Here is a 22,577-nt window from a genome sequence, read left to right as displayed (position 1 = left end):
AAGAGAAAAAAGAAACAGTGGGAAGGAAAGCATCAAGGAAATAATGGATAGTCCAGAGTTTAGCCCAAGAGGTAAAGAAAAGTGCACATGGGTCAGATCATGGTACGATTTCAGAACACAATTGAAAACAACTCTTGAGAACATCAATTAAAACATACAAAACTAAACGGTAAAAAATGGTTACATACAAAAGAAGAGGAATTATAATAAACATGTCTTCTCAAAATAAACAGCCTGATCATCATCAGCAAAAATAACAGGGAATCTCAAAAGAAATAGCCTGAGCATCATCAGCAAAAATAACAGAGAAAGGAATTCCAAAAAGTATCTCCTCCAACAAGATGCCAAGAAAAAGGCAAAAATCATCAGAATCAACTGTCAGAATCCTGGAAATTAGCCAAAGGCTTTCAGCAATCTGAGGGAGCATTTATTCAAGAAAAACAACCAAATCTCTATAAGAACAGTGAGTTTTGAGGTGTTTTAAGGTGTCCTATTCTTATCCTATCCCCCTCCCCCCAAAACATGGCATTAGTGTGAAACCAGCAGCCTGGCAGTCCTAGGAACACTTTATTTGGTCAAACTCTGAGCTCCCAGTTGCACACATCTTCATCCCTGAAAACATATGTCAAAAATAATTATAAGCAATAAGATTGATGTTCCTTAGGTAGGGGACAAGCCAGGGACAACAATAAGGCGATCAAAAATGCTTCGTAGTAAAAAAAAAGTCAATGGGAAGGCCATGGGGCTTTAAAAAGCTCAGTGACAGCCTGGGAATATAGCAAGCCACATTCATGCCCAGGGCCATACATAAGCTCAGGAAACACCTTAGAAGGCCCTAAGCTCTTGATCCTAACTGACCTTGAGGCTCAGTGCAAACAGGATCTAAATGTGAAGGCAGAGTTGTCAACTGCCTGGCTAAGTGTTGAAGGTATGTTCCTATACACACACAGTCCCTTGACAGAGACTGGAAGTTACTGGTTCTAGTCATTTAAGGCAATCTCAGCCCAGTCATTAGCTGACCACTAAGCTAAACTTCAGCAGCCACATGAAAAAAAATATGGACTTTACAGGATTAGTTAAAATTTTAAGATATGGAAAGGAACAATAAAATATGGCCCCAAAACCAGACGGTGAAGGGAATTAATCAATTGAAACCTGTATCTGAGGAAACTCAGTAAACAAAGGCTTTAAAGCAGTTATTTTATTTATTTATTTTTTTGTGGTGCTGATGATTGAATCCAGGGCCTTGCACATGCTAAGCAAGTGCTCTACATCTCAGCCACATGTGGGAAGCTGTTCTTACACGTGATTGGGCACCTCCCTGACTGGGTGTGAGGTGTTCCAGCCAAGATGTGTCAGAACTAATCCCACCCTTTTTAGGTGCGAGAGCCCGTCTGTGTGGGGGTGTGACTGACCATTGACCCTGAGACCAATCACTGACCCTGACCTTGGAATGCTGTCCCCCTCGACCTTCAGTGGATGGAATTTTCCCCTGATTTTCTTGTTCCCCAATGAAAGGCCACTCTCTGGCGGGCCCTGCCTCTCTCTCTCCTGCTAGTCTTTTGTGTAAACCTCACTACCCCACCGGTGGCGTGAGGCAGGAGCCAGAGGGGGAGCCGTCTCAGACCTGGTCAAAGAAAAAGGTAAATTGAGTTTATGTGTGTTTATTTTGATCTCACTAGTTAACTTCTATGCTTAGAACTTCTAGTATGAAGCTAGCATGCTGGTCGCACAGCTGAGTCACATCCCCAGCCCTAAAGCAGTTATTTTAAACATATTCCAAGAATTAAAGTAACACAAGGATATCATCTTGCCATACAGTAAAAAATAAAATAACAATAAAAGATACATATCCCAGATCCCAATACTATTGGATGCTCAATACTACAGATAGCACCTAATCCAATATGTATTATGGTTATTCCTATATGTCCAGCAGCATTGCCACACAGTATCACAGTTTCTCTATCCCCCGCTAACTCCTTTGCATCACTACTCTTCAATTTGGGGTCATTATTAGATAAAATAAGCACCAACATACTGCAATAGTCAATCTTACAAACAAGATAGACACTATATGAGTACAGGTAGACAGTATATATGGGATGGGTATGCTGGATGAAAGGATATTTCAAATCCTGGGAGTGATGATGTAATGGTTCAAAACGGAGCAGGAAGATGTGAGATTTCATCACAATACTCAGAATGACATGTAATTTAAAACTTAAGAATTGTTTATTTCTGAAATTTCCATTTAATACTTTCAGGCCACAGTTGACCATGGGTAACTAAAATTATGGAAAGTAAAAATGCTATACTACTGTATAGCAATAAAAAAGATAAAATCATCCAGTCTGAGAAACAACTCATTATACAAATAGGATCCTCAACAAGATTAACAGCTGATTTCTCACATTAAAAGCATAGGACCAGAAGGCAGTGGGATGGCATATTTAACATGCTAAGTGAGAAAAGACTACAAACTAAGGATTTTATAGCCAGCAAAACTATTCATCAAAAATGAGGAAGAAATGAAGACATGCACAGAGAAGCAAAAACTGAGTTCATCAATATCAAGAAATACTAAGCTAGATGCAGTGGCACACACCTCTAACCCCAGCCACTTGAGAGGCTGAGGCAGGAGGATCACAAGTTCAAAACCAGCTTGAGCAACTTACTGAGACTCTGTTTCAACATAAAATTTTTTAAAAGGTTGGGGATTTAGCTCAATGGTAGAATACCCCTCACATGCAAGTCCTGGTTTCTATCCCCAGTACCACTCAAAAAAAAAAGAAAGAAAAGAAAGGGAGGGAGGGAGGGAGGAAGAAGGAAGGAAGGAAGAAAAGAAGGGAGGAAGAAAAAAAGAGAAAAAAGAAATATTAAAGAGAATACTTTGGACTAAAACAAGGACACTAGACAAAAAATTTAAGCCACATTAAGAAATTAAAGAGCACCAATAAAGGCAATTATATAAGTAAATATAAAAGATAGTGTAAATATTCTTTGTTTGTAATCTTTTTTTTCCTTTTATCTGATTTATAAGTCAACTGCACAGAACAATGATTACAAATCTGTGTAAAAGATCACATAGTATACAAAAACATGACTATAGCAGCCAAAGGACAGGAAGAACAGGTTTATATAGAAGCAAAGTATGTATATTCTGTTGAAATTGAATTGGTATAATCTGAATTAGATTGTTATAAATTAAGTAGTTAGCTGTAATCTCCAGGATAACTGCTAACAAGTTAACTCAAAGAAACAAGGCTGAGGGTACAGTAGTGGTAGAAAGCTTGCGAAGCATGTGTGAGGCCCTCAGTTTGATCCCTAGTACCACCAAAAAAAAAGAAAAAAGAAAGAAAAAAAAGAAAAGAAACAAATAAGAAAAACAAGGAGGGAATTCAAATGGTACACTAGAAAATAACCAAAAAAGGCAGCAGTGATGGAAATATAAAGGATCGAAAAGATAGAAGGCATAAAAAACAACAAAATGGCAAACATAAATTTTAAGTTAACAGTAATTACATTAAATATAACTGGTCTGAAAATTCCAATCAAAAGCAGACACTAACAGAATGGATTTTTTTTTTTTTAAATTTATATGCTGTCTACAAGAGACACACTTTAAGTCAAAGATTAAAAGAAGTTTAAAATAAAGTCTGTAAAGATACATCATGAAACAGAATAAAGATGGCTGGGATAGTTATGATAATGTCAAACAAAATATACTTTAAGATAAAAATTGATAAGAGACAGGGCCATTTTAATAATAAAAGGTCAATACACCAAAAAGATAAAACAATTAGAAATATATGCATTGAATATAAGACAAAGATTGACAAAACTGAAGAAAAAACAGAAATTCAACAATATTATATATGAGATGTCAATACTACACTTTCAACAATGAATTGAACTAGACTGAAGATCTACAAGAAAATGGAGGACTTGAACAACACTATAAACCAATGAGGTTTAACAGAACATGGATTTTTCTCAAGTACATAAGGAATAGTCTCCAATACAGACTTTTATGTTGGGCCATTTGACAAAATCTTGATCAATGTAAAAGTAATGAAATCATACAAAGTAATAAAATTAGAAATCAATAACAGAAGAAAATGGTGAAATTTCACAAATAAGTGGTAAACAACAAACTCCTGAATAACCAGTGGGTCAAAGAAGAATCCACAAGGGAAATTAGAAAACGCTCTAAAATAACTGAAAATGAAAACAATATGTAGAAAAAACTTATACAGGTCAGTGGTAGAGTAAGTGCTTAGCATAAGCAAGGTCCTGGGTTTAATTCCTGTACCAAAAACAAAGCAAAACAAACTTATGACAGAGAAAGCAGTGTTGAGAGAAAAATTTATAACTGTAAAATGTTTCAAAGGAATAAACTAGACTTCCACCTTAAGAAATTAGAAAAATGAGAACAAACTATTACCAAAGCAAGGAGAAGGAAGAAAACAACAAAGGTGAAAGTGGAAATTAATGCAACACAGAAAAATGATGGAGAAAAATTAATGAAACTAAAAACTGGTCTTCAAAACTATTAACAAAATTGACAAATCTTTAGCTATATGGACCAAGAAAAAAAGATTTGAATTAATAAAATCAGAAATGAAAGATGAAGCTGGGTGTGGTGGTGCAGGCCTGTTATCACAGCAATTTGACAGGCTGAGGCAGGAGGATCATGAGTTCAAAGCCAGCCTCAGCAACTTATCAAGGCACTTAGCAACTCAGCAAGACCTCTTCTCTAAATAAAATACACAAAAGATCTTTATACAAATGGATCTATATAAAATATTATTTTTTGGTCTGACTTTTGCCATTCAACATTAAATTTCAGAATGCTAAAAAAAAAAAAAAAAATACACAAAAGGGCTGAGGGTGTGGCTCAGTGGTTAAGTGCCCCTGGGTGCAATCTCTGGTACAAAAAAGAAATGAAAGGTGGCTTCAATAATGTATCTTTTTTAAAAAGAAGAAAGGATTTTGAATGCTTTCATCATAAAGAAATGATAAGTGTTTAAGTAGGTAGATAGGTTTAACCTGACTTCAATCAGGACACCACTACTTACCTTACAAAATAAAAACTATTAGGAATACTATGAACAAGTGTATGCAAAAATTAGATAATGAAATGGACAGATTTCTAGAAAGACACAAATTGTAATAAATGGCATAGGAAGACAGAAAAATCTGAATATAGTAGATAACAAATCTATTATTTATATCTACAAGTATCTATAAGTCTGAATATATGACAAATAAAGAAATTCAACTAGTAATCAATAATCTTCTCACAATGACATTCTCAGGCCCAGAAGGATTCACCATGGAATATATCAAACATTGAAAGAGATAACACCGATTCTTTATAAACCCTTCCAAAATATAGAAGAGGAGGGGACACTTTTTAACTCAGTCTATAAGGCCAATATTACCCTGTCACCAAAACCAAATAAGTCACAAGAAACAAAAACTACAAACATACCTTATTAATATCAACATAAAAATCCCCCCAAAAAAACAACATAAATCATCAAAGGGATACATATCCCTAACATGCAATGTTGGCTCAGCATACAAAAATCAACCAAATATATCAATTAACAAAATTAAAAAAAAAAAAAGCCACATGATCATCTCAATCTTTGCAAAAAGAGTAATTGACAAAATCCAACATCCTTTCATAATAAAAACACTCAATAAACTTAAAGGCAAATTTCCTCCATGATAAAGGGTAACTATGAAGAACCCACAGCTAACATCATACTAAATGGTCAAAGATTCAAAGCTCTCCCCCAGGATTAGGAAAAACACAAAAATGTCTCTTGACACCAATTCTGTTCAACATTGGGATGGGGTTCCAGCTAAACCAATTAGGCAACAAAAGAAAATCCTGATAGAAAGAAATGAAGTAAAATTATCTCTATTTAAAGATGACATGCATATAGAAAATCCTAAGTATTCCACAAAAAATATTAGAGCTAATGCAAACAAGTTCAGCAAGGATGCAGGATACAAGATCAGTATGCAAAAATCAGTTATATTCCCATACACTAGCAATGAACAATCCAAAAATGGAACTGAGAAACCAATTTACAACAGCATCAAAAAGAGCAAAATACTTAGGAAAACACTTGGCAAACAAGTACAAGACTGTACACTAAAAACTTCAAAACATTACTAAAAAAATTAGAATAATTGGAATTTCTCAAAACTAAAAACTTCATATTTCTAAGACACTATCAAGAAAGTGAAGAAAGGCTGGGGATATAGCTCAGTTGGTAGAGTGCTTGCCTTGCATGCACAAGGCTCTAGGTTCAATCCCNAAAAAAAAAAAAAAAAAAAAAAAAGAAGAAGAAAGTGAAGGAGAGCTGGGGTATATAGCTCAGTGATAAACGCTTGGCTAGCATGTACTAGGGCCCTAGGTTCAATCCCCAGGACTGCCCCTCCCCCCAAAAAAGTAAAAAGATCTCACTGAAATTGCAAATTTCATTAGGTAATAGCATCATATATATATATATATATATATATATGAAATATTTTTACACATATATAGTATGTATATAGAAAGAACTCTTATATCTCTGTAATAAAAACCCCAATCCCAATAGTCAACATAATAAGAGGGCAAAGGATCTTAATTAACATTTTCTCAAAGATATACAAATGTCAAATTAGCAAATGAAAATATGCTCAACATCATCATCCTTCATTAGGGTAATGCAAATCAAAACCACAATGACATACCACTTCAAGCCCACAAAAACAACTATAATCAAAAAGATAGACAAAAATAAGTATTGGTAAGAATGTGGAAAAAGTGGAAACTTTAAACATTTCTGATGGGAATATAAAGATACAGTGACTTTGAGAAATCCCTCAAAAGTTAAATCTAAACCTAAGAGTTACTATGTGATTCGGCAGTGCAACTCCTAGGAATATACCAAAGACTGAGGGAACAGACAGACATTAGTGGTGGGAACATGAGGTTAAGGGAATAATTCTTTAAAGTAGGCCCATCATGCTGACCTCCACATGTTTTCACTTTTGAAAAGCAGCCCTACCTAGCTTAAGGCAACAGGATATGTTACATTCCTAAGGAGCTTAATTAACATTTTCTGTTATTTGCAGAAGAAATGCAGGTCTGAAATAATGCCAGTAAAAAGAACATAAGTTACCCTGAAGGAGGGGACTTCTGTGACCTTTACACAGACCAAATCCCAGAGAGATAAGGGTAATTCTCCTTACCATAAAATCTGTAAAAACAGGTTTCAATTAAAACCAGTCAGCATGAGCCAAAGTGACTCAGAGCTGTCATACCAGTGGGGACTTCAAAGTCTAATGTCATCCTGCTGTCAGTCAAAAGTCAAGAGGCAGATTTGGGAAGGACTCTGTGGAAACTTCCCTAAGGAACCCCAATAAAACTCGAAGGCAGGAGAGGCACACTGTTCCCCTCCTCTCTGAGAGATCCACTCTCTCCCTAGACAGTGTTCCCATTTCCCCTTTCCCATTCCTTTGAATAAACTCATGCCTATTACTCTAAGTAACATGTCTAAAATCTTTCCAGCATGCTTGCAAGAATTAGGGTTTGAAGGGGAGCCTTCATGCTGCTCAGTTTCCCAAAAGACCCCAGACCTGTAACAGAAGGACTGAAATACACATTCACATAAAAACTTAACATATTATAGTAGTATTATTTCATCATAACCAAAATACTGAAAAAAAACAAATGCCCATCATCTAATGAATGGATAGTCAAAATGTGTCATATCCCTCTAACTGAACATTATTCATCCATAAAAAAAGAATGAACTACTGATACATGCTGTAACATTATACTAAGTGAAAGAAGTCAGTCACAAAAGACTACATACAGCATTTATATGAAATGTCCAAAGCAGGGATTTCCATAGAGAGAAAGTAGATAATGGTTGCCAAGGGCTGGGAAGAAGATCAAATGGAGAGTGACTATTAATGGGAGGGAATTCAGATTTTTCTTGGGAGTGATGAAAAATGTTCTGAAATTAGTCAGTTGTGATGATTGTACAACTTTGTGAATACACTTAAAAAAAAGAAATCAATGAATTATATGCTTTTAAAAAAGAAAAGGCACCTTCAAAATTCTGCATGATTATTTTCAACCTTTCCATGTATGAACTTAATACTTAAATACATGCAGGCAGAGCAGCACCTGTGGCTGGGAGTGAGGGGACAAGTATTCCATTAATGTCTTGATGCTCTAACTCCTAGGCTACTATAACAGAAAGCTAATATTTGCATTTAAGATGTGGAAAATTTCAGAAATAGTATTATCAGAATACTCCTCAGAAATACAGCAATAACTACCAGAAGAAATAACTCAAAGACTATCTGAATTATGAGGCCAACAAATGGCCAGGAACTAACCTGTCAGATTTTTATATTCTCCACATTTTACGTAATTATTTTAAAAACAAAAACACTATCATGCTCTTCTTCCGATAACTGGATTATCGGAACACTGTAATGGAAAGGCCTGACACTGAGATCAGAGGACTGAATTTCATATCCCATGGCATCGGTTTCCTGTGTGATCCTAAGCTAATTACTCTTACCTTCCTCATCTTTAAAACTGCAGGTAAAATTACCTGTGTCCTAAATAAGGAGCTGTTACAAGAACCAGATAAAACAAAGCAAAAGGAGACTGAAAAGTATGTTTAAAAATGAAAAAATATTTACTCTTTCCATCAAAATATAAATAACCAAATGTTTTTGATTTTGGTTATCAAAATAGATACTCATAATTACTACTGTCTGTCTCTAGGATTTACTTCAATTTGAACTACTTGGATTAGGGACCACACCGGAAATAAACTTCAAATAATTCTATAATCTGCCACATAAATGAAGCACTGTACTTATTATGTGTTAAAGACTAGATTTCTTTCCCCTGAGAGTAAATTAGGTCTGCTAGAAGCTATGTATATGGTTATCCTTGCATTCCTGTACATCAATTTGAAAAAAGTTACCTTTACAGTCAAATCCTCATTACCCAATGTAACATGAACTTGAACAGGGGGGTAAACACCTTTGTCAGCATGGTGTTCCATAGTTGCTCTCATTGCATTCTGAAATACATCAAGGGTATGTTAAGAATAAAACTTTTTTAAAAAAGAGAAAATATAATTTTCAAGTACATCTGCACTATTTGAATTTAATTCAAAGAATTATAATTCTTATAACCATAAAGATTACTTTAAAATTTTTTTGAGTCAATTTTGGGAGAAAGTTGAAGACTACTTTCATTTAAAGATTCCAACTAAATTCTGCACATTTTCCAAAAGTTGATTTCTAAATACTTTAAACTAGTTAACATTAAAGTAAGATTCCATCCACTTTCAGAATTTTAGTAAATACTAAGCAAAACTTAGTTTTGAAAACTCAGTTACAGCTCTACTTTTAAGAATTCGTTTAATTCTTATAAATTTCTTTAAAAGAAAATAATTTTTTTTCATATAGTAGAAATGCCAATAGTCTTATAATAGCTTCCTTTATTGCAAGTTTGAAACTAAAGATATTTATATTGTAAAACTGTTTGACCAATTTCTAAAGGACATGAGGTACTCAATGCCAATACACTGTGAGCATTAAATACAAGTAACATGACACGTAGCACTGGAGTAGAAATTGATAAAGACTAGCTATAACTGCTACGGGTGTAGCTCAGGGATAGAGCACTTGCCTAGCACCTACGAGGCCTTGAGTCCAAAGCCCAATACTAGGGGTCGGGGAAGATACAACTAAAAAAAGCTAAAGTCGGGACTGAATTTGGAAGAGCATGTTGGCACTGGCACACCATTCAGGACTGAGTAGCCTGAGAAAGAGACTGCATTATCCCTATCCAAGGTAGCTCAAGAGGAGGTTCCAACAGAAAACTATTGTCATTACTGGTATGATATAAAATACAGAATATGGAATGCTTCTCATATTAAGCATCATTGGTCTTCATGTGACTGAAATTTCAAGGAAAAGAACATTTTAACACTTTAAGTGCCAATCACACTTAACCACTTTGTTACATTCTGAAAGGTATTAGATGCGTTCTTACAGTCTCAGAACAGAAAAGCATTCTTGAACACTTGCTTTTCTGAGATATTCAGTCAATTTCTGTGTTTCAGTATATTTTTATTTTACATAATCAGACATAAAGCCACCTCTTCTCTATTCTGGTTGCTGATGGTTGCTGGTTGAAGACCTGGTAACTAAAGTAAGGCAAATACAGGCTTCTGACTTAGGGCAGCTGTCTTCAGCCACAGGAACCAGTGCCACTCATCACCCACTTTCATATCAATCAACAAGTGTCATTGGAGGAGAAAAAGAAATACCCTCAACTTTACCAGTATAATTTTATTTAGTTTTCAAATTTTGTTATAAGGAGCAAACATAATGTAGAAGCCTTGTGAGTCAATATGACTTAAAAGGCAAGCATACCAATGGGGCTCAAGGGTAGAAAAAAGATCACTCTTCTAAATATTTTGGTTTACAAAAACATGAATATAACTTTGTTAAGCACCTATAATGGGCTGTCATTGCACTGGACACTTTCACATGTCCAATCTTCATAAATAATATTGATAGTATTATCCTTGTTTTACAGGAGAAGAAACTAAGAAGTTGAGTGACTTGCCCAACGTCACACATACTAAGTGGCAGAAGTGGAATTCAAACTCGGGTCTTTCTAACTCTGAAGTCTGAGCTCACCACTACCTAAAGGTGCCTGACCTTACTTACAAATGGCTGTTCTCCAGCAATGTGGCATGAAATGGCATCTTTTAATGAAATAGAACCCAGAGGAATATTTGACTTGCAGAGCAAATTCCTATCCTCAGGAAAGGACTGATAAAGGTTATGTAATACTATTTTACAAACCTTGAAAAGTTCAAACACCATGTGATAGAGATGGGATGGTACATAAACCACTTGTATTGGTTGTCCTGGTGATTTTGCTATAGAGCAGAAGAGAAAAATATGAAAGTACAGAGAGATGTGCTTAAAGCATTTTTAAGAATAAATTGTGTAGTGATGAAAAGAAAACATTAACTATGGAGGACAGTGTTATTTGGGGGAGAACTGCCACAATACTTCCAAATACTTCTTCACTGTATTAGTGTTTGAACCCCACACTCACTAATAGTGAAAACTGACAAAGACAAGAGTCCTGTGGTCATTTTTCACAATCTGGCATAATTATTTAACCAACCCATCCTCCCATCCTTCTCTATAACGGTAAGTCTTTTTAAAAGACCTCAACCTTTAGGCAGGAATTTTTCTTTCTAAAGAGTATTAAAAGTCTACAGATTCCATAGTCTCATTCATATAAATATATATTTTAAAACCATTTTCTAAAAGTTGCATTTGGGTGGAATGCTGTCTATTTTATCTCAGGCATTTATTTGTATGGAAATCCAGCTGAATAATAATAAAATAATAATCACAATCATAAAAAGTTAGCACCAGTTTCTCAAAGGATAATAATTCTGCATTTGAACATTTAACAGGAGCAAGCTAGGGGTGGGGAAGGGAAACAAGTGTACCTAGAACAGACCTTTAGAAGAGTGAAGAAATGAGACACACCATGCTTTAGAATAATTCTACCAATAAATCAATTTTAAACTCAACTAATAAATCAGACTGTCCTCTGAATAAACTCCCCCTTGGGAACACGAATGGGATATCTGGAAACTGCCCACAGCAGTTCATGTTCCCAAACTATCATTTGTGCATTGAGATTCTTAATTAGTAAATGGCACATTGTGAATCAGAAGAATCAACATGGCTTTAGAAAACCACCAAGCAACTCTATTTTCAACTGGGCAATTTCTCCAACCATGCTCCCATTGTAGGGTCCAGAATATGGCTTAGTACAAGTCTATTTGATTTTATTTTTCCCACCATCTTCTTAAAATTGTCAGTCAAACTATCATACTTTCAGGAAAAACAGTGATACTCATTAATCTTCTAAGACATCTAAACCCTTTTTGTCCAAAAGAGTAAAAGACAACCATCAGAGAGAAAGTGATCTCAAATAGATGAGCATTGTTTGTTCCTCTCTTATATACCTAGTCTTTTCATTTCCTCAATTAAAAAAAAAAAAAGATATACAAGTCAGGAAGTCAAAAAAAAAAAAAAAAAGGGTAACCTTTACATTACTGAAAGCATACATAAAAGTCAAATGTAATTTTCCTGGCATCATTTTTTTTTCTGACTATCCAGAAAATAAAATATAAGCAATATATCAATTAAAAATAAGGAAAATTGAACAGAAAAAGCCAAAACATTTTTCACAAAGAATCCAACTAAATTATATGTGTGTGTACACACTTGTATATATTTTATAGGATTGCTCTTCAGCTTTTATACCCAATGAAAAATTTAATGAAAAAAAAATTTTTTAAATCAAAACAAATATAAATTCTTCCTACAATTCCTTCTCAGTAGTCATGACACTAATCACTGAAAAGACAACATCATGCTTACCATTTAGTTCTTCAAGTTCTAGTTCAGGAGAGTTAATATAATACAAATCACAGAGACGCCTAGCATTTTCATAGCCATCTAGTGTAAATCAAAACAAAAAAATATTAAATAAATCTCCATAAGTTTCATGCATTAAGATGGCAACAATACTAACAAACGAAAATTTAAAACTCTCTATAGAAGAAAATAAACTTCAATAATCTTAGGGGGAAAAGCGTAACATGACAAAATCTAAAATCCATGAAGAAGAATGACAGATTGACTACAATAATTGAAAACATCAGGGCTGGGGTTGTAGCTCAGTGGTAGAGCACTTGCCTAGCACATGTGAGGCACTGGGTTCAATCCTCGGCACAACATAAAAATAAATAAATAAAATAAAGGTATTGTGTCCATCTACAACTAAAAAAATATTTTTAAAAATTTTAAAACATTAGTATGGAAGAAGATACCATAAACACATCAAAAGAAAAACAGCAGGTAAAGAAAATATTTATAATACACATATCAAAAATGAAGACTTTGAGGATTTTAGAAATAGGTATTCTTATTCATTGTTTGATACCTTTTTTCTTTTGGATGTATCAAAAATTTAAATGCATTTAAGTATTATAATTATAGGAATCCTGCCTTATAACATACTAGCCAATGTCAGCATAAGGATGCTCACTGCAATATTGTTGGTAACAAAAAAAAAAAAAGAAAACCACCCAAGTGTGTATTAACAGGAGAATAGATTAATAAGATTAACACATACTGATAAATTCTACATAACCATTCAAGAACATAGGGTGGCCAGGCACACTGGTGCATGTCTGTAATCCTAGTGGCTAGGGAGGCTGAGATAGGAGGATTGTAAACTCAAAGGCAATCTCAGTAACAAGAAGGCACTAAGCAATTCAGTGAGACCCTGTCTCTAAATAAAATACAAAATAGGGCTGGGGATATGGCTTGGTGGTTGAGTGCCCTGAGTTCAATCCCCAGTACCATCCCCCGCAAAAAAAACAAAAAACACAAGAATTTAGGGTGTATCCATATGTATCAACATTGTAAGGTATCTATCTGTAAGCTTATAGAAAAATATATGGTATATCCTATATTCCACAAACAATAAAAATAGGCATGATCAACAATTTCATACATGTATGTACACATGGTACAAAGAGAAAGAATATAAAAAGATGTAACCTAAAATGTTATGAATTATTGCTTCTAGAATAAAGAATTAAAAAGAAGAGAGTAGAGATTTGAGTTTTTTAAAGTGAAAAAGATAGATACCTTCAACAATATCACCAAACTTTGCTTAACAAAGACTTCTATCAACAAAACATTCATCCTATTCATAACACACAATTAATGTTATAAAGTAATTTTCAAACTCACACATTTGCTCCTAACATTTTGTCTCATGATAAAGTAATAGGTGTTTTAGTAGCAAGAAAAACATTCAACTATTTTGACTTTTATAACCTTTCAAAAGAAGAAATGCATTTACCTTTAATAACTTCCACTACATTGCAGTTTGGATTTATACTACCAATGTGTTTTCGATGAGATGGACTTCCTTTTCCACCAAACAATAAAGCTATCAAAAAATAAAAAAACAAGTAAGCAAATCTATCTAATTTTCCAGGTTTGATAACTATTTCTCCAAATGGTACTAAATAGAATAGCTATTTTCTTTAAGCATAAAACTGGCATTTTACATTCAATAAAAATACTCCTTTTTAGTCTACTTACTTTTCTTAATAAGCAAAAAAGTGCAACTAAATGCTTTCACTAAAGGGCAGTTTTCTAAATGAATTTAAAATACTCAAACACACTTTATTCAGCAGCTTCTCTCAACTTCAGGACACTTACAGTGCTGATTTAGTAACATTCTGATTGAAATTCGACTCATGTAGAATCGATCCAAAAAGTACTGCACATTCTGGCTGGTGACAGGATCCACCCCGAAGCTCTCCTTGTATTCAATCACACCCTGGGCCATTGTGGGAATAACGTCGTTGTGTCGGTTTCTGATCCGTATCACAGTATCTGTGAAGCTAAAAACCTCAGTCTGTTAAAACAGCCAAATATATTGACAAGTGAGTTTAATACTAAAAAATAAGCTTGCCAGATGTGCGTGTACAACCAGAGAAATGAAGAGTTTAAAAAAATAAAAGGAAGGAAAGAAAAAAAAAAAGCTTGCCAGGTGTGGTGGGGCAAATCTGTAATCCTGGCAACTCAGGAGGCTGAGGCAGGAGGATTGCAAGTTCAAAGCCAGCTTCAGAAATTTAGAAAGGCCCTAAGTAACTTAGTGAGACCTGTCTCAAAATAAAATACCAAAGGAGCTGGGGATGTGGTTCAATGGTTAGGTGCCCTTGGTATCAAAAAACAAACATAACATCAAAGCTTAGCCAACTATAATAGACAAGAAATCCCTGGTCCAGTCAAAAGAGCTTCAATGCCTGTTTTCCTACACCTACTTAACCAAATTTCAGATCATAAAATATACTGAATCCATAAAGGTATGAGGACCTCTGAAATGAAATTTTCAAAATTTAATTCTTAGACTCCTAAAAGTAAGGCTGCCACACAACACAATTATAATTATTAACAGTGTTCTTTAGTCATTATCAACCAAAATCATCTAAGCAGTCTATAAGGATGGTATTCCAAGGAGATTCTGCATAAGGGGAGGCAGAGCACTTGCTTCTAGGGAGTACATGCTTTGTACAAAATCAAGATGAATGAACCAATGAAGGCTGTTGGGATTGGAACTATTCCCTAGAGTTCTAAGGGAGAAAGAACCGCTTAAAACAGAATAGTAAACAAAACAAAACAAACCCTCTAATTTCATTCATCCTATGAGTCCATAAAATAGAAGAGGAAAAGTAGACCATTGTACTAAAGGAAAAATCAACTCATACCGCCTTTCCATTTCTATCACTTAGGAGACACTGCATGATTAATTTCAGGAACCAAATAAAAGAGGAAAGCAGTCTTTATTATAAAATAACAAAATCAATCTCCTAACATACCCATCAGAATTTACACTTCCAAATGAGTGCTTTCCCATTCAGAGTCATCGCCTTGAGTACTATTAACTTATACCAATGATGTTCTTACTGCTCAAAACACTTCTGGAATTCCTTATTTGTAATCAGCTTTAAAATCAAACTATGAAGCCAAAATACAAACAACGAGGTTCCTCAAAAACAACAAACAATTCATAATTCCAATGCCCTCTTTATTCATTTACTTCACAGTTCTCTTAAAAAAACAATATGGGATGGGTTTGTGGGTCAGCTGTAGAGCACATGCCTAGCATGCATGAGGCCTAGGGTTTGACACCTCACATCACAAAACAAAAACAAAAACAAAACAGTATTGGGCTGAAATTGTGGCTCAGTAGTAGAGCACTTGCCTCACACGTATGAGACACTGGGTTTGATCCTCAGCATCACATAAAAATAAATAAATAAAATAAAGATAATGTGTCCATTAAAAAAAAAAAAACCACAGTATTATTCTATATAACTGCTCATCTTATTTTCTATTCAGCTCTGAGTGATTGCTTTCAGCAGATTCTACAGCTTCTATAGAAGATTCTAAAGTTTACTTTTAAGTAAGATTCCCTGGGTTCAAATCTGGGTCCTACCATTTGCTGGCTATGTGACCTCAAGTCACCTACCCTCTTTGTGCACAAACATATTATCTCAGCAGAGTTGTCTTCAACACTAAATGACATCACTCATGTAAAGTGTGATACCCAACTAGGCACATAGTGATTTTTTTATTTTATTTTCATACCAAAATCATGTTTAAAAAATTAAGAGTTGCTATCCAGTTTAAAGACTGTTCAAAAACTCTATAGAAGATTCTGAGGACAAGATAGTCTTTACATTTTGAGCAACATTCATTGGAATAAGAAGAATCCTGCTGAGGTGACTACTCTGATTTATCAATTTGTATGCTGGTTAGGAAATCAGTCACATCACTTACATTATCATAGAGATGTACAATCATGTTTTTATAGTCTTTTAGTATAACAAAAGAATTGAAATTAGATACCAGTCTTTCACAATTGGAAGGTTTTACATTTAAAAACTAGACTTGTAGATTTTCTTTAAAAACAGAAAAATTCAGATGATTTGAGCAGCATTTCCAAATGGTGATGATCAGTGGTTGACTGAGGGTGAGTGTCCACTGGAAGGCCACACACTCTCCAAGTTTACAGTTCCAGTGGCAATGAGGCCATATCCAGATTTCTACTGATCATCACCCTTGAGCCTTTTTGTCTTTTCCTACTGTGAAGAACATTCAGAAATTCCTCTTTCCAGACCAGCTCATTGATAGACATTACCTGCCTTACCAATATGGGCTGCTATAAATACATAGATATATCATACATTCTAAAGTAGAAGAAAGCTAAAAGTTCATCAATTTCCCTACAGTGGTCCAATAGCAGGTTTAAATGTAATACATTTATGTTTTTTTTTTTAATATTTTTTTAGTTGTAGATGGACACACAGTATCCTTATTTACTTTTATGTGGTGCTGAGGATCGAATCCAGTGCCTCACATATGCCAGGCAAGCATTTTACCATTGAGCTACAGCTGCAGCCCCCATTTATATTTTTATATAATGTTTAAAGGATATAAAAATTGGGTTTGGAATAGAGTCAAACTCATATACTTACTCATAAATAGCTTTAGCATCTTCGGCACTTTTATCCTTAAACTCAAGAAGCTCCTGAAGACTCTGAATATACCTGAAATGCAAATCTGGGTTAGAGTTTTCTTTTTTCTTTTGGTACTGGGAATTGAACTCAGGGACACTAAACACCTGAGCCACATCCCAACCCTTTTTAAAAAATATTTTATTTAAAGACAGGGTCTCTCTATGGGCTAGGGATGTGGCTCAAGTGGTAGCGTGCTCGCCTGGCATGCGTGCAGCCCGGGTTCGATCCTCAGCACCACATACAAACAAAGATGTTGTGTCCGCTGAAAACTAAAATATAAATATTAAAAAAATTCTCTCTTTTTCTCTCTCTCTCTCTTTAAAAAAAAAAAAATTTAAAGACAGGGTCTCACTAAGTCGCCTAGGGCCTCACTAAGTTGCTTAGGGCCTTGCTAAGTTTCTGAGGCTAGCTTTGAACTCTCAATCCTCCTGCCTCTGCGTCCTGAGCCCCTGGGATTATAGGCATGTGCCACCACACCTGGCAGGGATTAAAGTTTTCTACATTCTGAAAGTTCAATATTGTGAAAATCAGCTTAAAAAACCTACTTTAAAATTTAAATTTTAAAATAAAAATTATAAAATTTTATAATAAAAATTATAAATAAAAAATAAAAAGGGATAGTGATATAGTTCAGTGGCAGAAAGCCCCTAGGTTCAACCCCTAGAAAGCCAAAATAAAAGGTCAAATTTCATTTTAAGATTTCCTATTTCAAGGTCTATATACTAAAATAGTTTTTAAATCTTTCAAACCCCACCGTGAATTACAGTATAAATACTGACTGTCCTGAAAACTAAATCTGATATGCTAACTAACCATGTGATCTTGGGCAAATGGCTTGTTTAGTCTCAGTAAAAGGAGGAGGTTAGCTTACCTTGCTCTAACAATCTAACTTAAATGTTTGTATTTTAAAAGCTTAAGTTTAGATGCATATACCCAGTCAACAAATGTTTGCTGAGAGCCTATAATCTACCATATTTCTTTTACCATGTGGCTTAGAGAGAACTAAACACAAATATGAAATCATGAAAATAAAGGTTGTCAATTTACCTCACAATTCAAGACAGCAAAACACCTGTTTATGAATGACCAAAATGAGAAAGGTCAAATGACTTCCTGAAGGTCATGCAGCCACAGTACAATGGCACTACAGGGCCAGTGCTAAAATTACCTCACAATCAGTGTTAAGTTCTACTTCAGCAGTTTATCTACAACTTCTGTAACTTAGCAGGCAACAAGGACAATGAAAGTATTTTTCAAATCTGTAAATCCATATGTTGGTCTAGAAAACTGATCCTGAAAAGCAATAGGCTTTACTTGCTTTCCAAAATGCAGAACACCATTCTGTTTTAACCCTTAATTTTCTCATCATTGGTAAGAAAAAGTATGTTCTTTAAGAGATATTTGAACACCTACCTCTTCTAAGACCAAATTTCAAAAAGTAGCATATGCTACTCTTTCTTTTTCTCATTCCCCAGAACTTCCCATCCTCCCACCTCTTGGTCCCTTTCCTCTACTGATCTCCCTTTGATTTTTAAGAGATCCACCACATCTTTTTTTCCCTTTTTTTTCCTCTCTAAGTTCCACACGAGAGAAACATATACCCTTGACCTCTGAGACTGACTTACTTTGCTTAACATGATGGCCCCTAGTTCCATCCAAAATCCTGCAAATGCCATGATTCATTTTTCTTTACGACTGAATAAAATTCCATTGTGTATATATCCCATATTTTCTTTATCCATTCATCCACTGATGGACACCTAGCCTGGTTCCATAGTTTGGCTATGGTGAATTGTGTTGCTCTGAACATGGTATGCATGTATCACTGTAGTAAGATGACTTTTAATTCTTCAGGATAAACACTAAGAAGTGGAACTGAGTTTGTAGTTCAGTTATAGAGCACTTGCTTAGCACATGTGAGGCACTGGGTTTAATCTTCAGTACCACATAAAAATAAATAAATAAAAATATTTTGTCCATCTAACACTAAAAAAAAATTTTTTTAAATACTAAGTAGTGGTATAGATAGGTCATATAATGGTTCTATGCCTAGTCTTTAAGGAACCTCCATAAAGGTAGAATATGCAACTTTTACAAAAGAATTTTTTTAAAATATTATTTATTTTTAGTTTTTCGGCAGACACAACATCTTTGTATGTGGTGCTGAGGATCGAACCTGGGCCGCACGCATGCCAGGCGATGCGCTACTGCTTGAGCCACATCCCCTACAAAAGAATTTTAAGAAACAGGAAAAACTTCCTTCAGAAAATTATATTTTCTCCTTCAATTCCATAATAATTTCTAAAACATTGCCTCTTACTTAAACCACATGTATTCCAACCATGATGGCTCAGGCCTATAATCCCAGAGACTCAGGAGGCTGAGGCAGGAGGATTGCAAGTTCAAGGCCAGCCTCAGCAACTTAGCAAGACCCTATCTCAAAATAAAACAATTAAAGGCCTAGACCTAGAGATGTAGTTCAGTGGCTCTAGGTTCAGTCTCTAGTACCAAAAATTAAAAAATAAATAAATAAAATAAATAAATAAATAAATAAATATATATATATATAAATAAACACACATTTATAACTGTTCCATACTTGGACCAGATAACAACTGATGATCATATATGCAATAGTCCTACTTTTTTTTGCTCATTTTAAAAACTGATTTTGGATCAGGGTTTCACTCAAGCTATAACTCCTACAAAAGGAAAATTAGGATTTCCATGAATCAATTGGGAAATGTCTTACAGTTAAACTTTTCCATTTAAGACTTAACTCTGGCCAGTGTATGTGTACTTTTTCTTTCCTTTTTAAAAATTTATAGTCCTTAAGAGCATAAATTTTTAAAATTAGTAACATTAACAACAAGGGCTACTGATAGGTGGCCACATAGAAATGTGTACCCTTAAGACCTTTACTATCATTTTTGGAAAGAAAAATCACAGTTTCTATACAATTTCAATAACTTCACTTTTAAAATGGAAGAATACGATCAGTACATGTTGTATGTACATATTGAAACATCACACTGAACCTCACTAAAGTATATAATAAATACATGTTAATAAAAACCGAGTAAATTTTAACTTTTGTGATTTATAAAGATAAATGCAGTTTACATGCATACATCCCTTTAGCAAAGGCACCTTTACTTTATCAACCATATGCACCCTTTAATAGCTTTCATAATTCTGATGGCAGCAGGGTATAGTAGAGCCCAGTGAATCGGGGTTTGAATCCCAGCTCCACTATCTGTGGTATCCCCTTAGGCAAAAGACTTCACCTATATGTGACTCATCCTCACCGTGTAAAATGAAGTTAATAACTACCAAGCAGGGTCACTGAAGAAAATGAAGGTAATGTACATAAGTATCCAGCCATCAACAAGTGGTAGATATTTGTCTTATATTAGATTATAACATCCCTGCATATTTAATAACATAAATCTTAATTTGGTATCTGTATTTCTGTGCACATCTGACTGGTTTTCTCAAAACTAAGGCATGATAAAGCCCAGAATTCAGATGACAACCCTAGATATATAACTCTCCACCCCACCCTACCCCCAAAAAGCAAAAGAGAACTACTGCTACCACCATAAGATTCCACTGAAAAGTAAAAAAGCATTTGGTTTAACCTTGAGTAAAGTCCATGATTCCATCAAAATTACAAACACAAAATGGGAAGGTTACCAGCTTTGAACCAATTGAACGGATGGCGTCCTGAGAAGATTATCTGGAAGAAGACTTATTTCTTTCATTATATTTGCCAGTCTCACAGGTAACTCTTGCCGCAGAAACATAAATGAGGTCTTTTCACAAGCATTCACCGATCCTGAAAATAAACACAGAAGGAAAAACAGTTAAGTAAAAACCTAAGGCACTAGAAGTCAAGAAGTAGGGAGAAATGCAGGGGAGTTACCTGGTCAGTCCAGAGTGGAAGAATCACAGAAATCAAAACCACCAATGCCTGTTCAGCAACCATTTTCAAGCAAGACCTAGCCAATTGTGTAATTCATGGAAAGCCACCTGCACCTCCTCTATCTCCATTCCTATATCAGAATGCTAAGCTGGATAAAAAAAAAATGTCCTTTGGCAAGTTGCTTCACTTAAAGTTAAGCCAAAAGGTCATATTATTTCAGCAATACATTTTTAATTAATTGAATCTTGCTGCTTTAGCAAAGGCACCTTTACTTTATCAACAGCAGAAACTATGGTATTACAGGAAAACAACCTGTGAAAATGTAATAGTGGTATACTTGCAAACAAGGTCAAATTACCCTATTCACCACACTATTGTCATTTTAAAGTAAAAGTGAGAGTGATGGTGTGTTTTGAGCCAAAACAAACAAAAATCCCTCAAAGAAACAAAACTAAGAAACCACCACTACCTGCCACCATAAACCACTGTCTTAAGATAAGCTGGCAGCCATACTCTTATCTTTCAAGCCCACTAGCTATATTAGTGACCTCACAGCACTTACAACAATGAAGATAACTTTTTCTACTCAAAACTTTTGGACTTTTCAAAACAGTCTATGTTGAGTTTTCCCTTTTCCCCTTATGGCCCCCAGATGAGAAGTCAAAGTCAAATGCCTAATTTCCATTCCTTCTGCAATCTGTTGCACACATTCCAGACAACCTGGATGAAAAGTGGTAAACTCCACAGTCTCCTGCACTCCTGTACTTTACACATGCTCAAGATTCATTGGCTACTTATGCAATGAATGTGCTGTTGGTGGAAACAGTCTTAAGCCACTGGCAAGGAAAACATTCTAAAGAAACACTGGGCCAGTTATAACTTGCTTTCCCTATATTCATGCCAATTCTATGCAATCATCGTATGATTGTACTTACAATCACTCTACATATTTAGAAAGCTATTCCCGGAGGTGCCTGCACTCAGGACTCTCGCCCGAACCTGGCTCCCCCATAGGGGCCTGGTCCCGAGAGCGCACCTGCACACGTGCACAGAAAGAAGGGACGTCATTCTGCCTACCACCCTTCTGATTTGTTTTCAACAGCACAGAGTAAAAAAGCTACACGCCCCCAGGTATTTACCCGGCCTGCTAGCACCAGCACCCTCAAGAGAGGAAGGAAGAACATGTGGGGGGGGGGGCGACTGAGGAGAAGGGGGAGCAGAGGTAGCCGCCCCCGGTCTCAGCTCCGCGCCCGGAGCCGCACAAAGGCCCGAGGTGGGCCGCGCTCACCGAAGTCCAGGAACTGCTTCATGGAAAGCGGCGACGGCGAGAAGCGCGCGTAGAAGTCCACTTGGCCCGGAACGCGCGTTCCGACGCCGGGCCGGAGCCCGAATCCGAG

At 35.4% G+C, this 22,577-nt stretch overlaps 1 protein-coding gene across 3 annotated transcripts in view; it reads right to left on the bottom strand.

Moving 5' to 3' along the window:
• The window catches only part of Pdk1 (pyruvate dehydrogenase kinase 1), a 35,957-nt gene extending 13,386 nt beyond the window's left edge, over positions 1-22,571 (bottom strand). For all 3 annotated transcript variants that reach the window (XM_015479322.2, XM_048812487.1, XM_048812488.1), the window contains exons 1-8: positions 22,469-22,571; positions 20,952-21,093; positions 17,214-17,285; positions 14,389-14,573; positions 14,024-14,113; positions 12,529-12,606; positions 10,921-10,997; positions 9,021-9,119 (exon numbers count right to left, since the gene is read on the bottom strand). In XM_015479322.2, the coding sequence (XP_015334808.1) occupies positions 9,021-9,119; positions 10,921-10,997; positions 12,529-12,606; positions 14,024-14,113; positions 14,389-14,573; positions 17,214-17,285; positions 20,952-21,093; positions 22,469-22,490 (765 nt within the window). In that variant the 5' untranslated portion in view covers positions 22,491-22,571. The remainder of the gene's footprint in view (positions 1-9,020; positions 9,120-10,920; positions 10,998-12,528; positions 12,607-14,023; positions 14,114-14,388; positions 14,574-17,213; positions 17,286-20,951; positions 21,094-22,468) is intronic.
• Positions 22,572-22,577: the final 6 nt, after the last annotated feature.

This window comes from Marmota marmota, unplaced genomic scaffold (genome assembly GCF_001458135.2).
Source record: "Marmota marmota marmota unplaced genomic scaffold, marMar, whole genome shotgun sequence".
NCBI classification, from domain to species: Eukaryota; Metazoa; Chordata; class Mammalia; order Rodentia; family Sciuridae; genus Marmota; species Marmota marmota.
The sequence above is the reverse complement of the archived record's forward strand: the minus strand, read 5'-3'. Positions and strand labels throughout refer to the sequence as shown.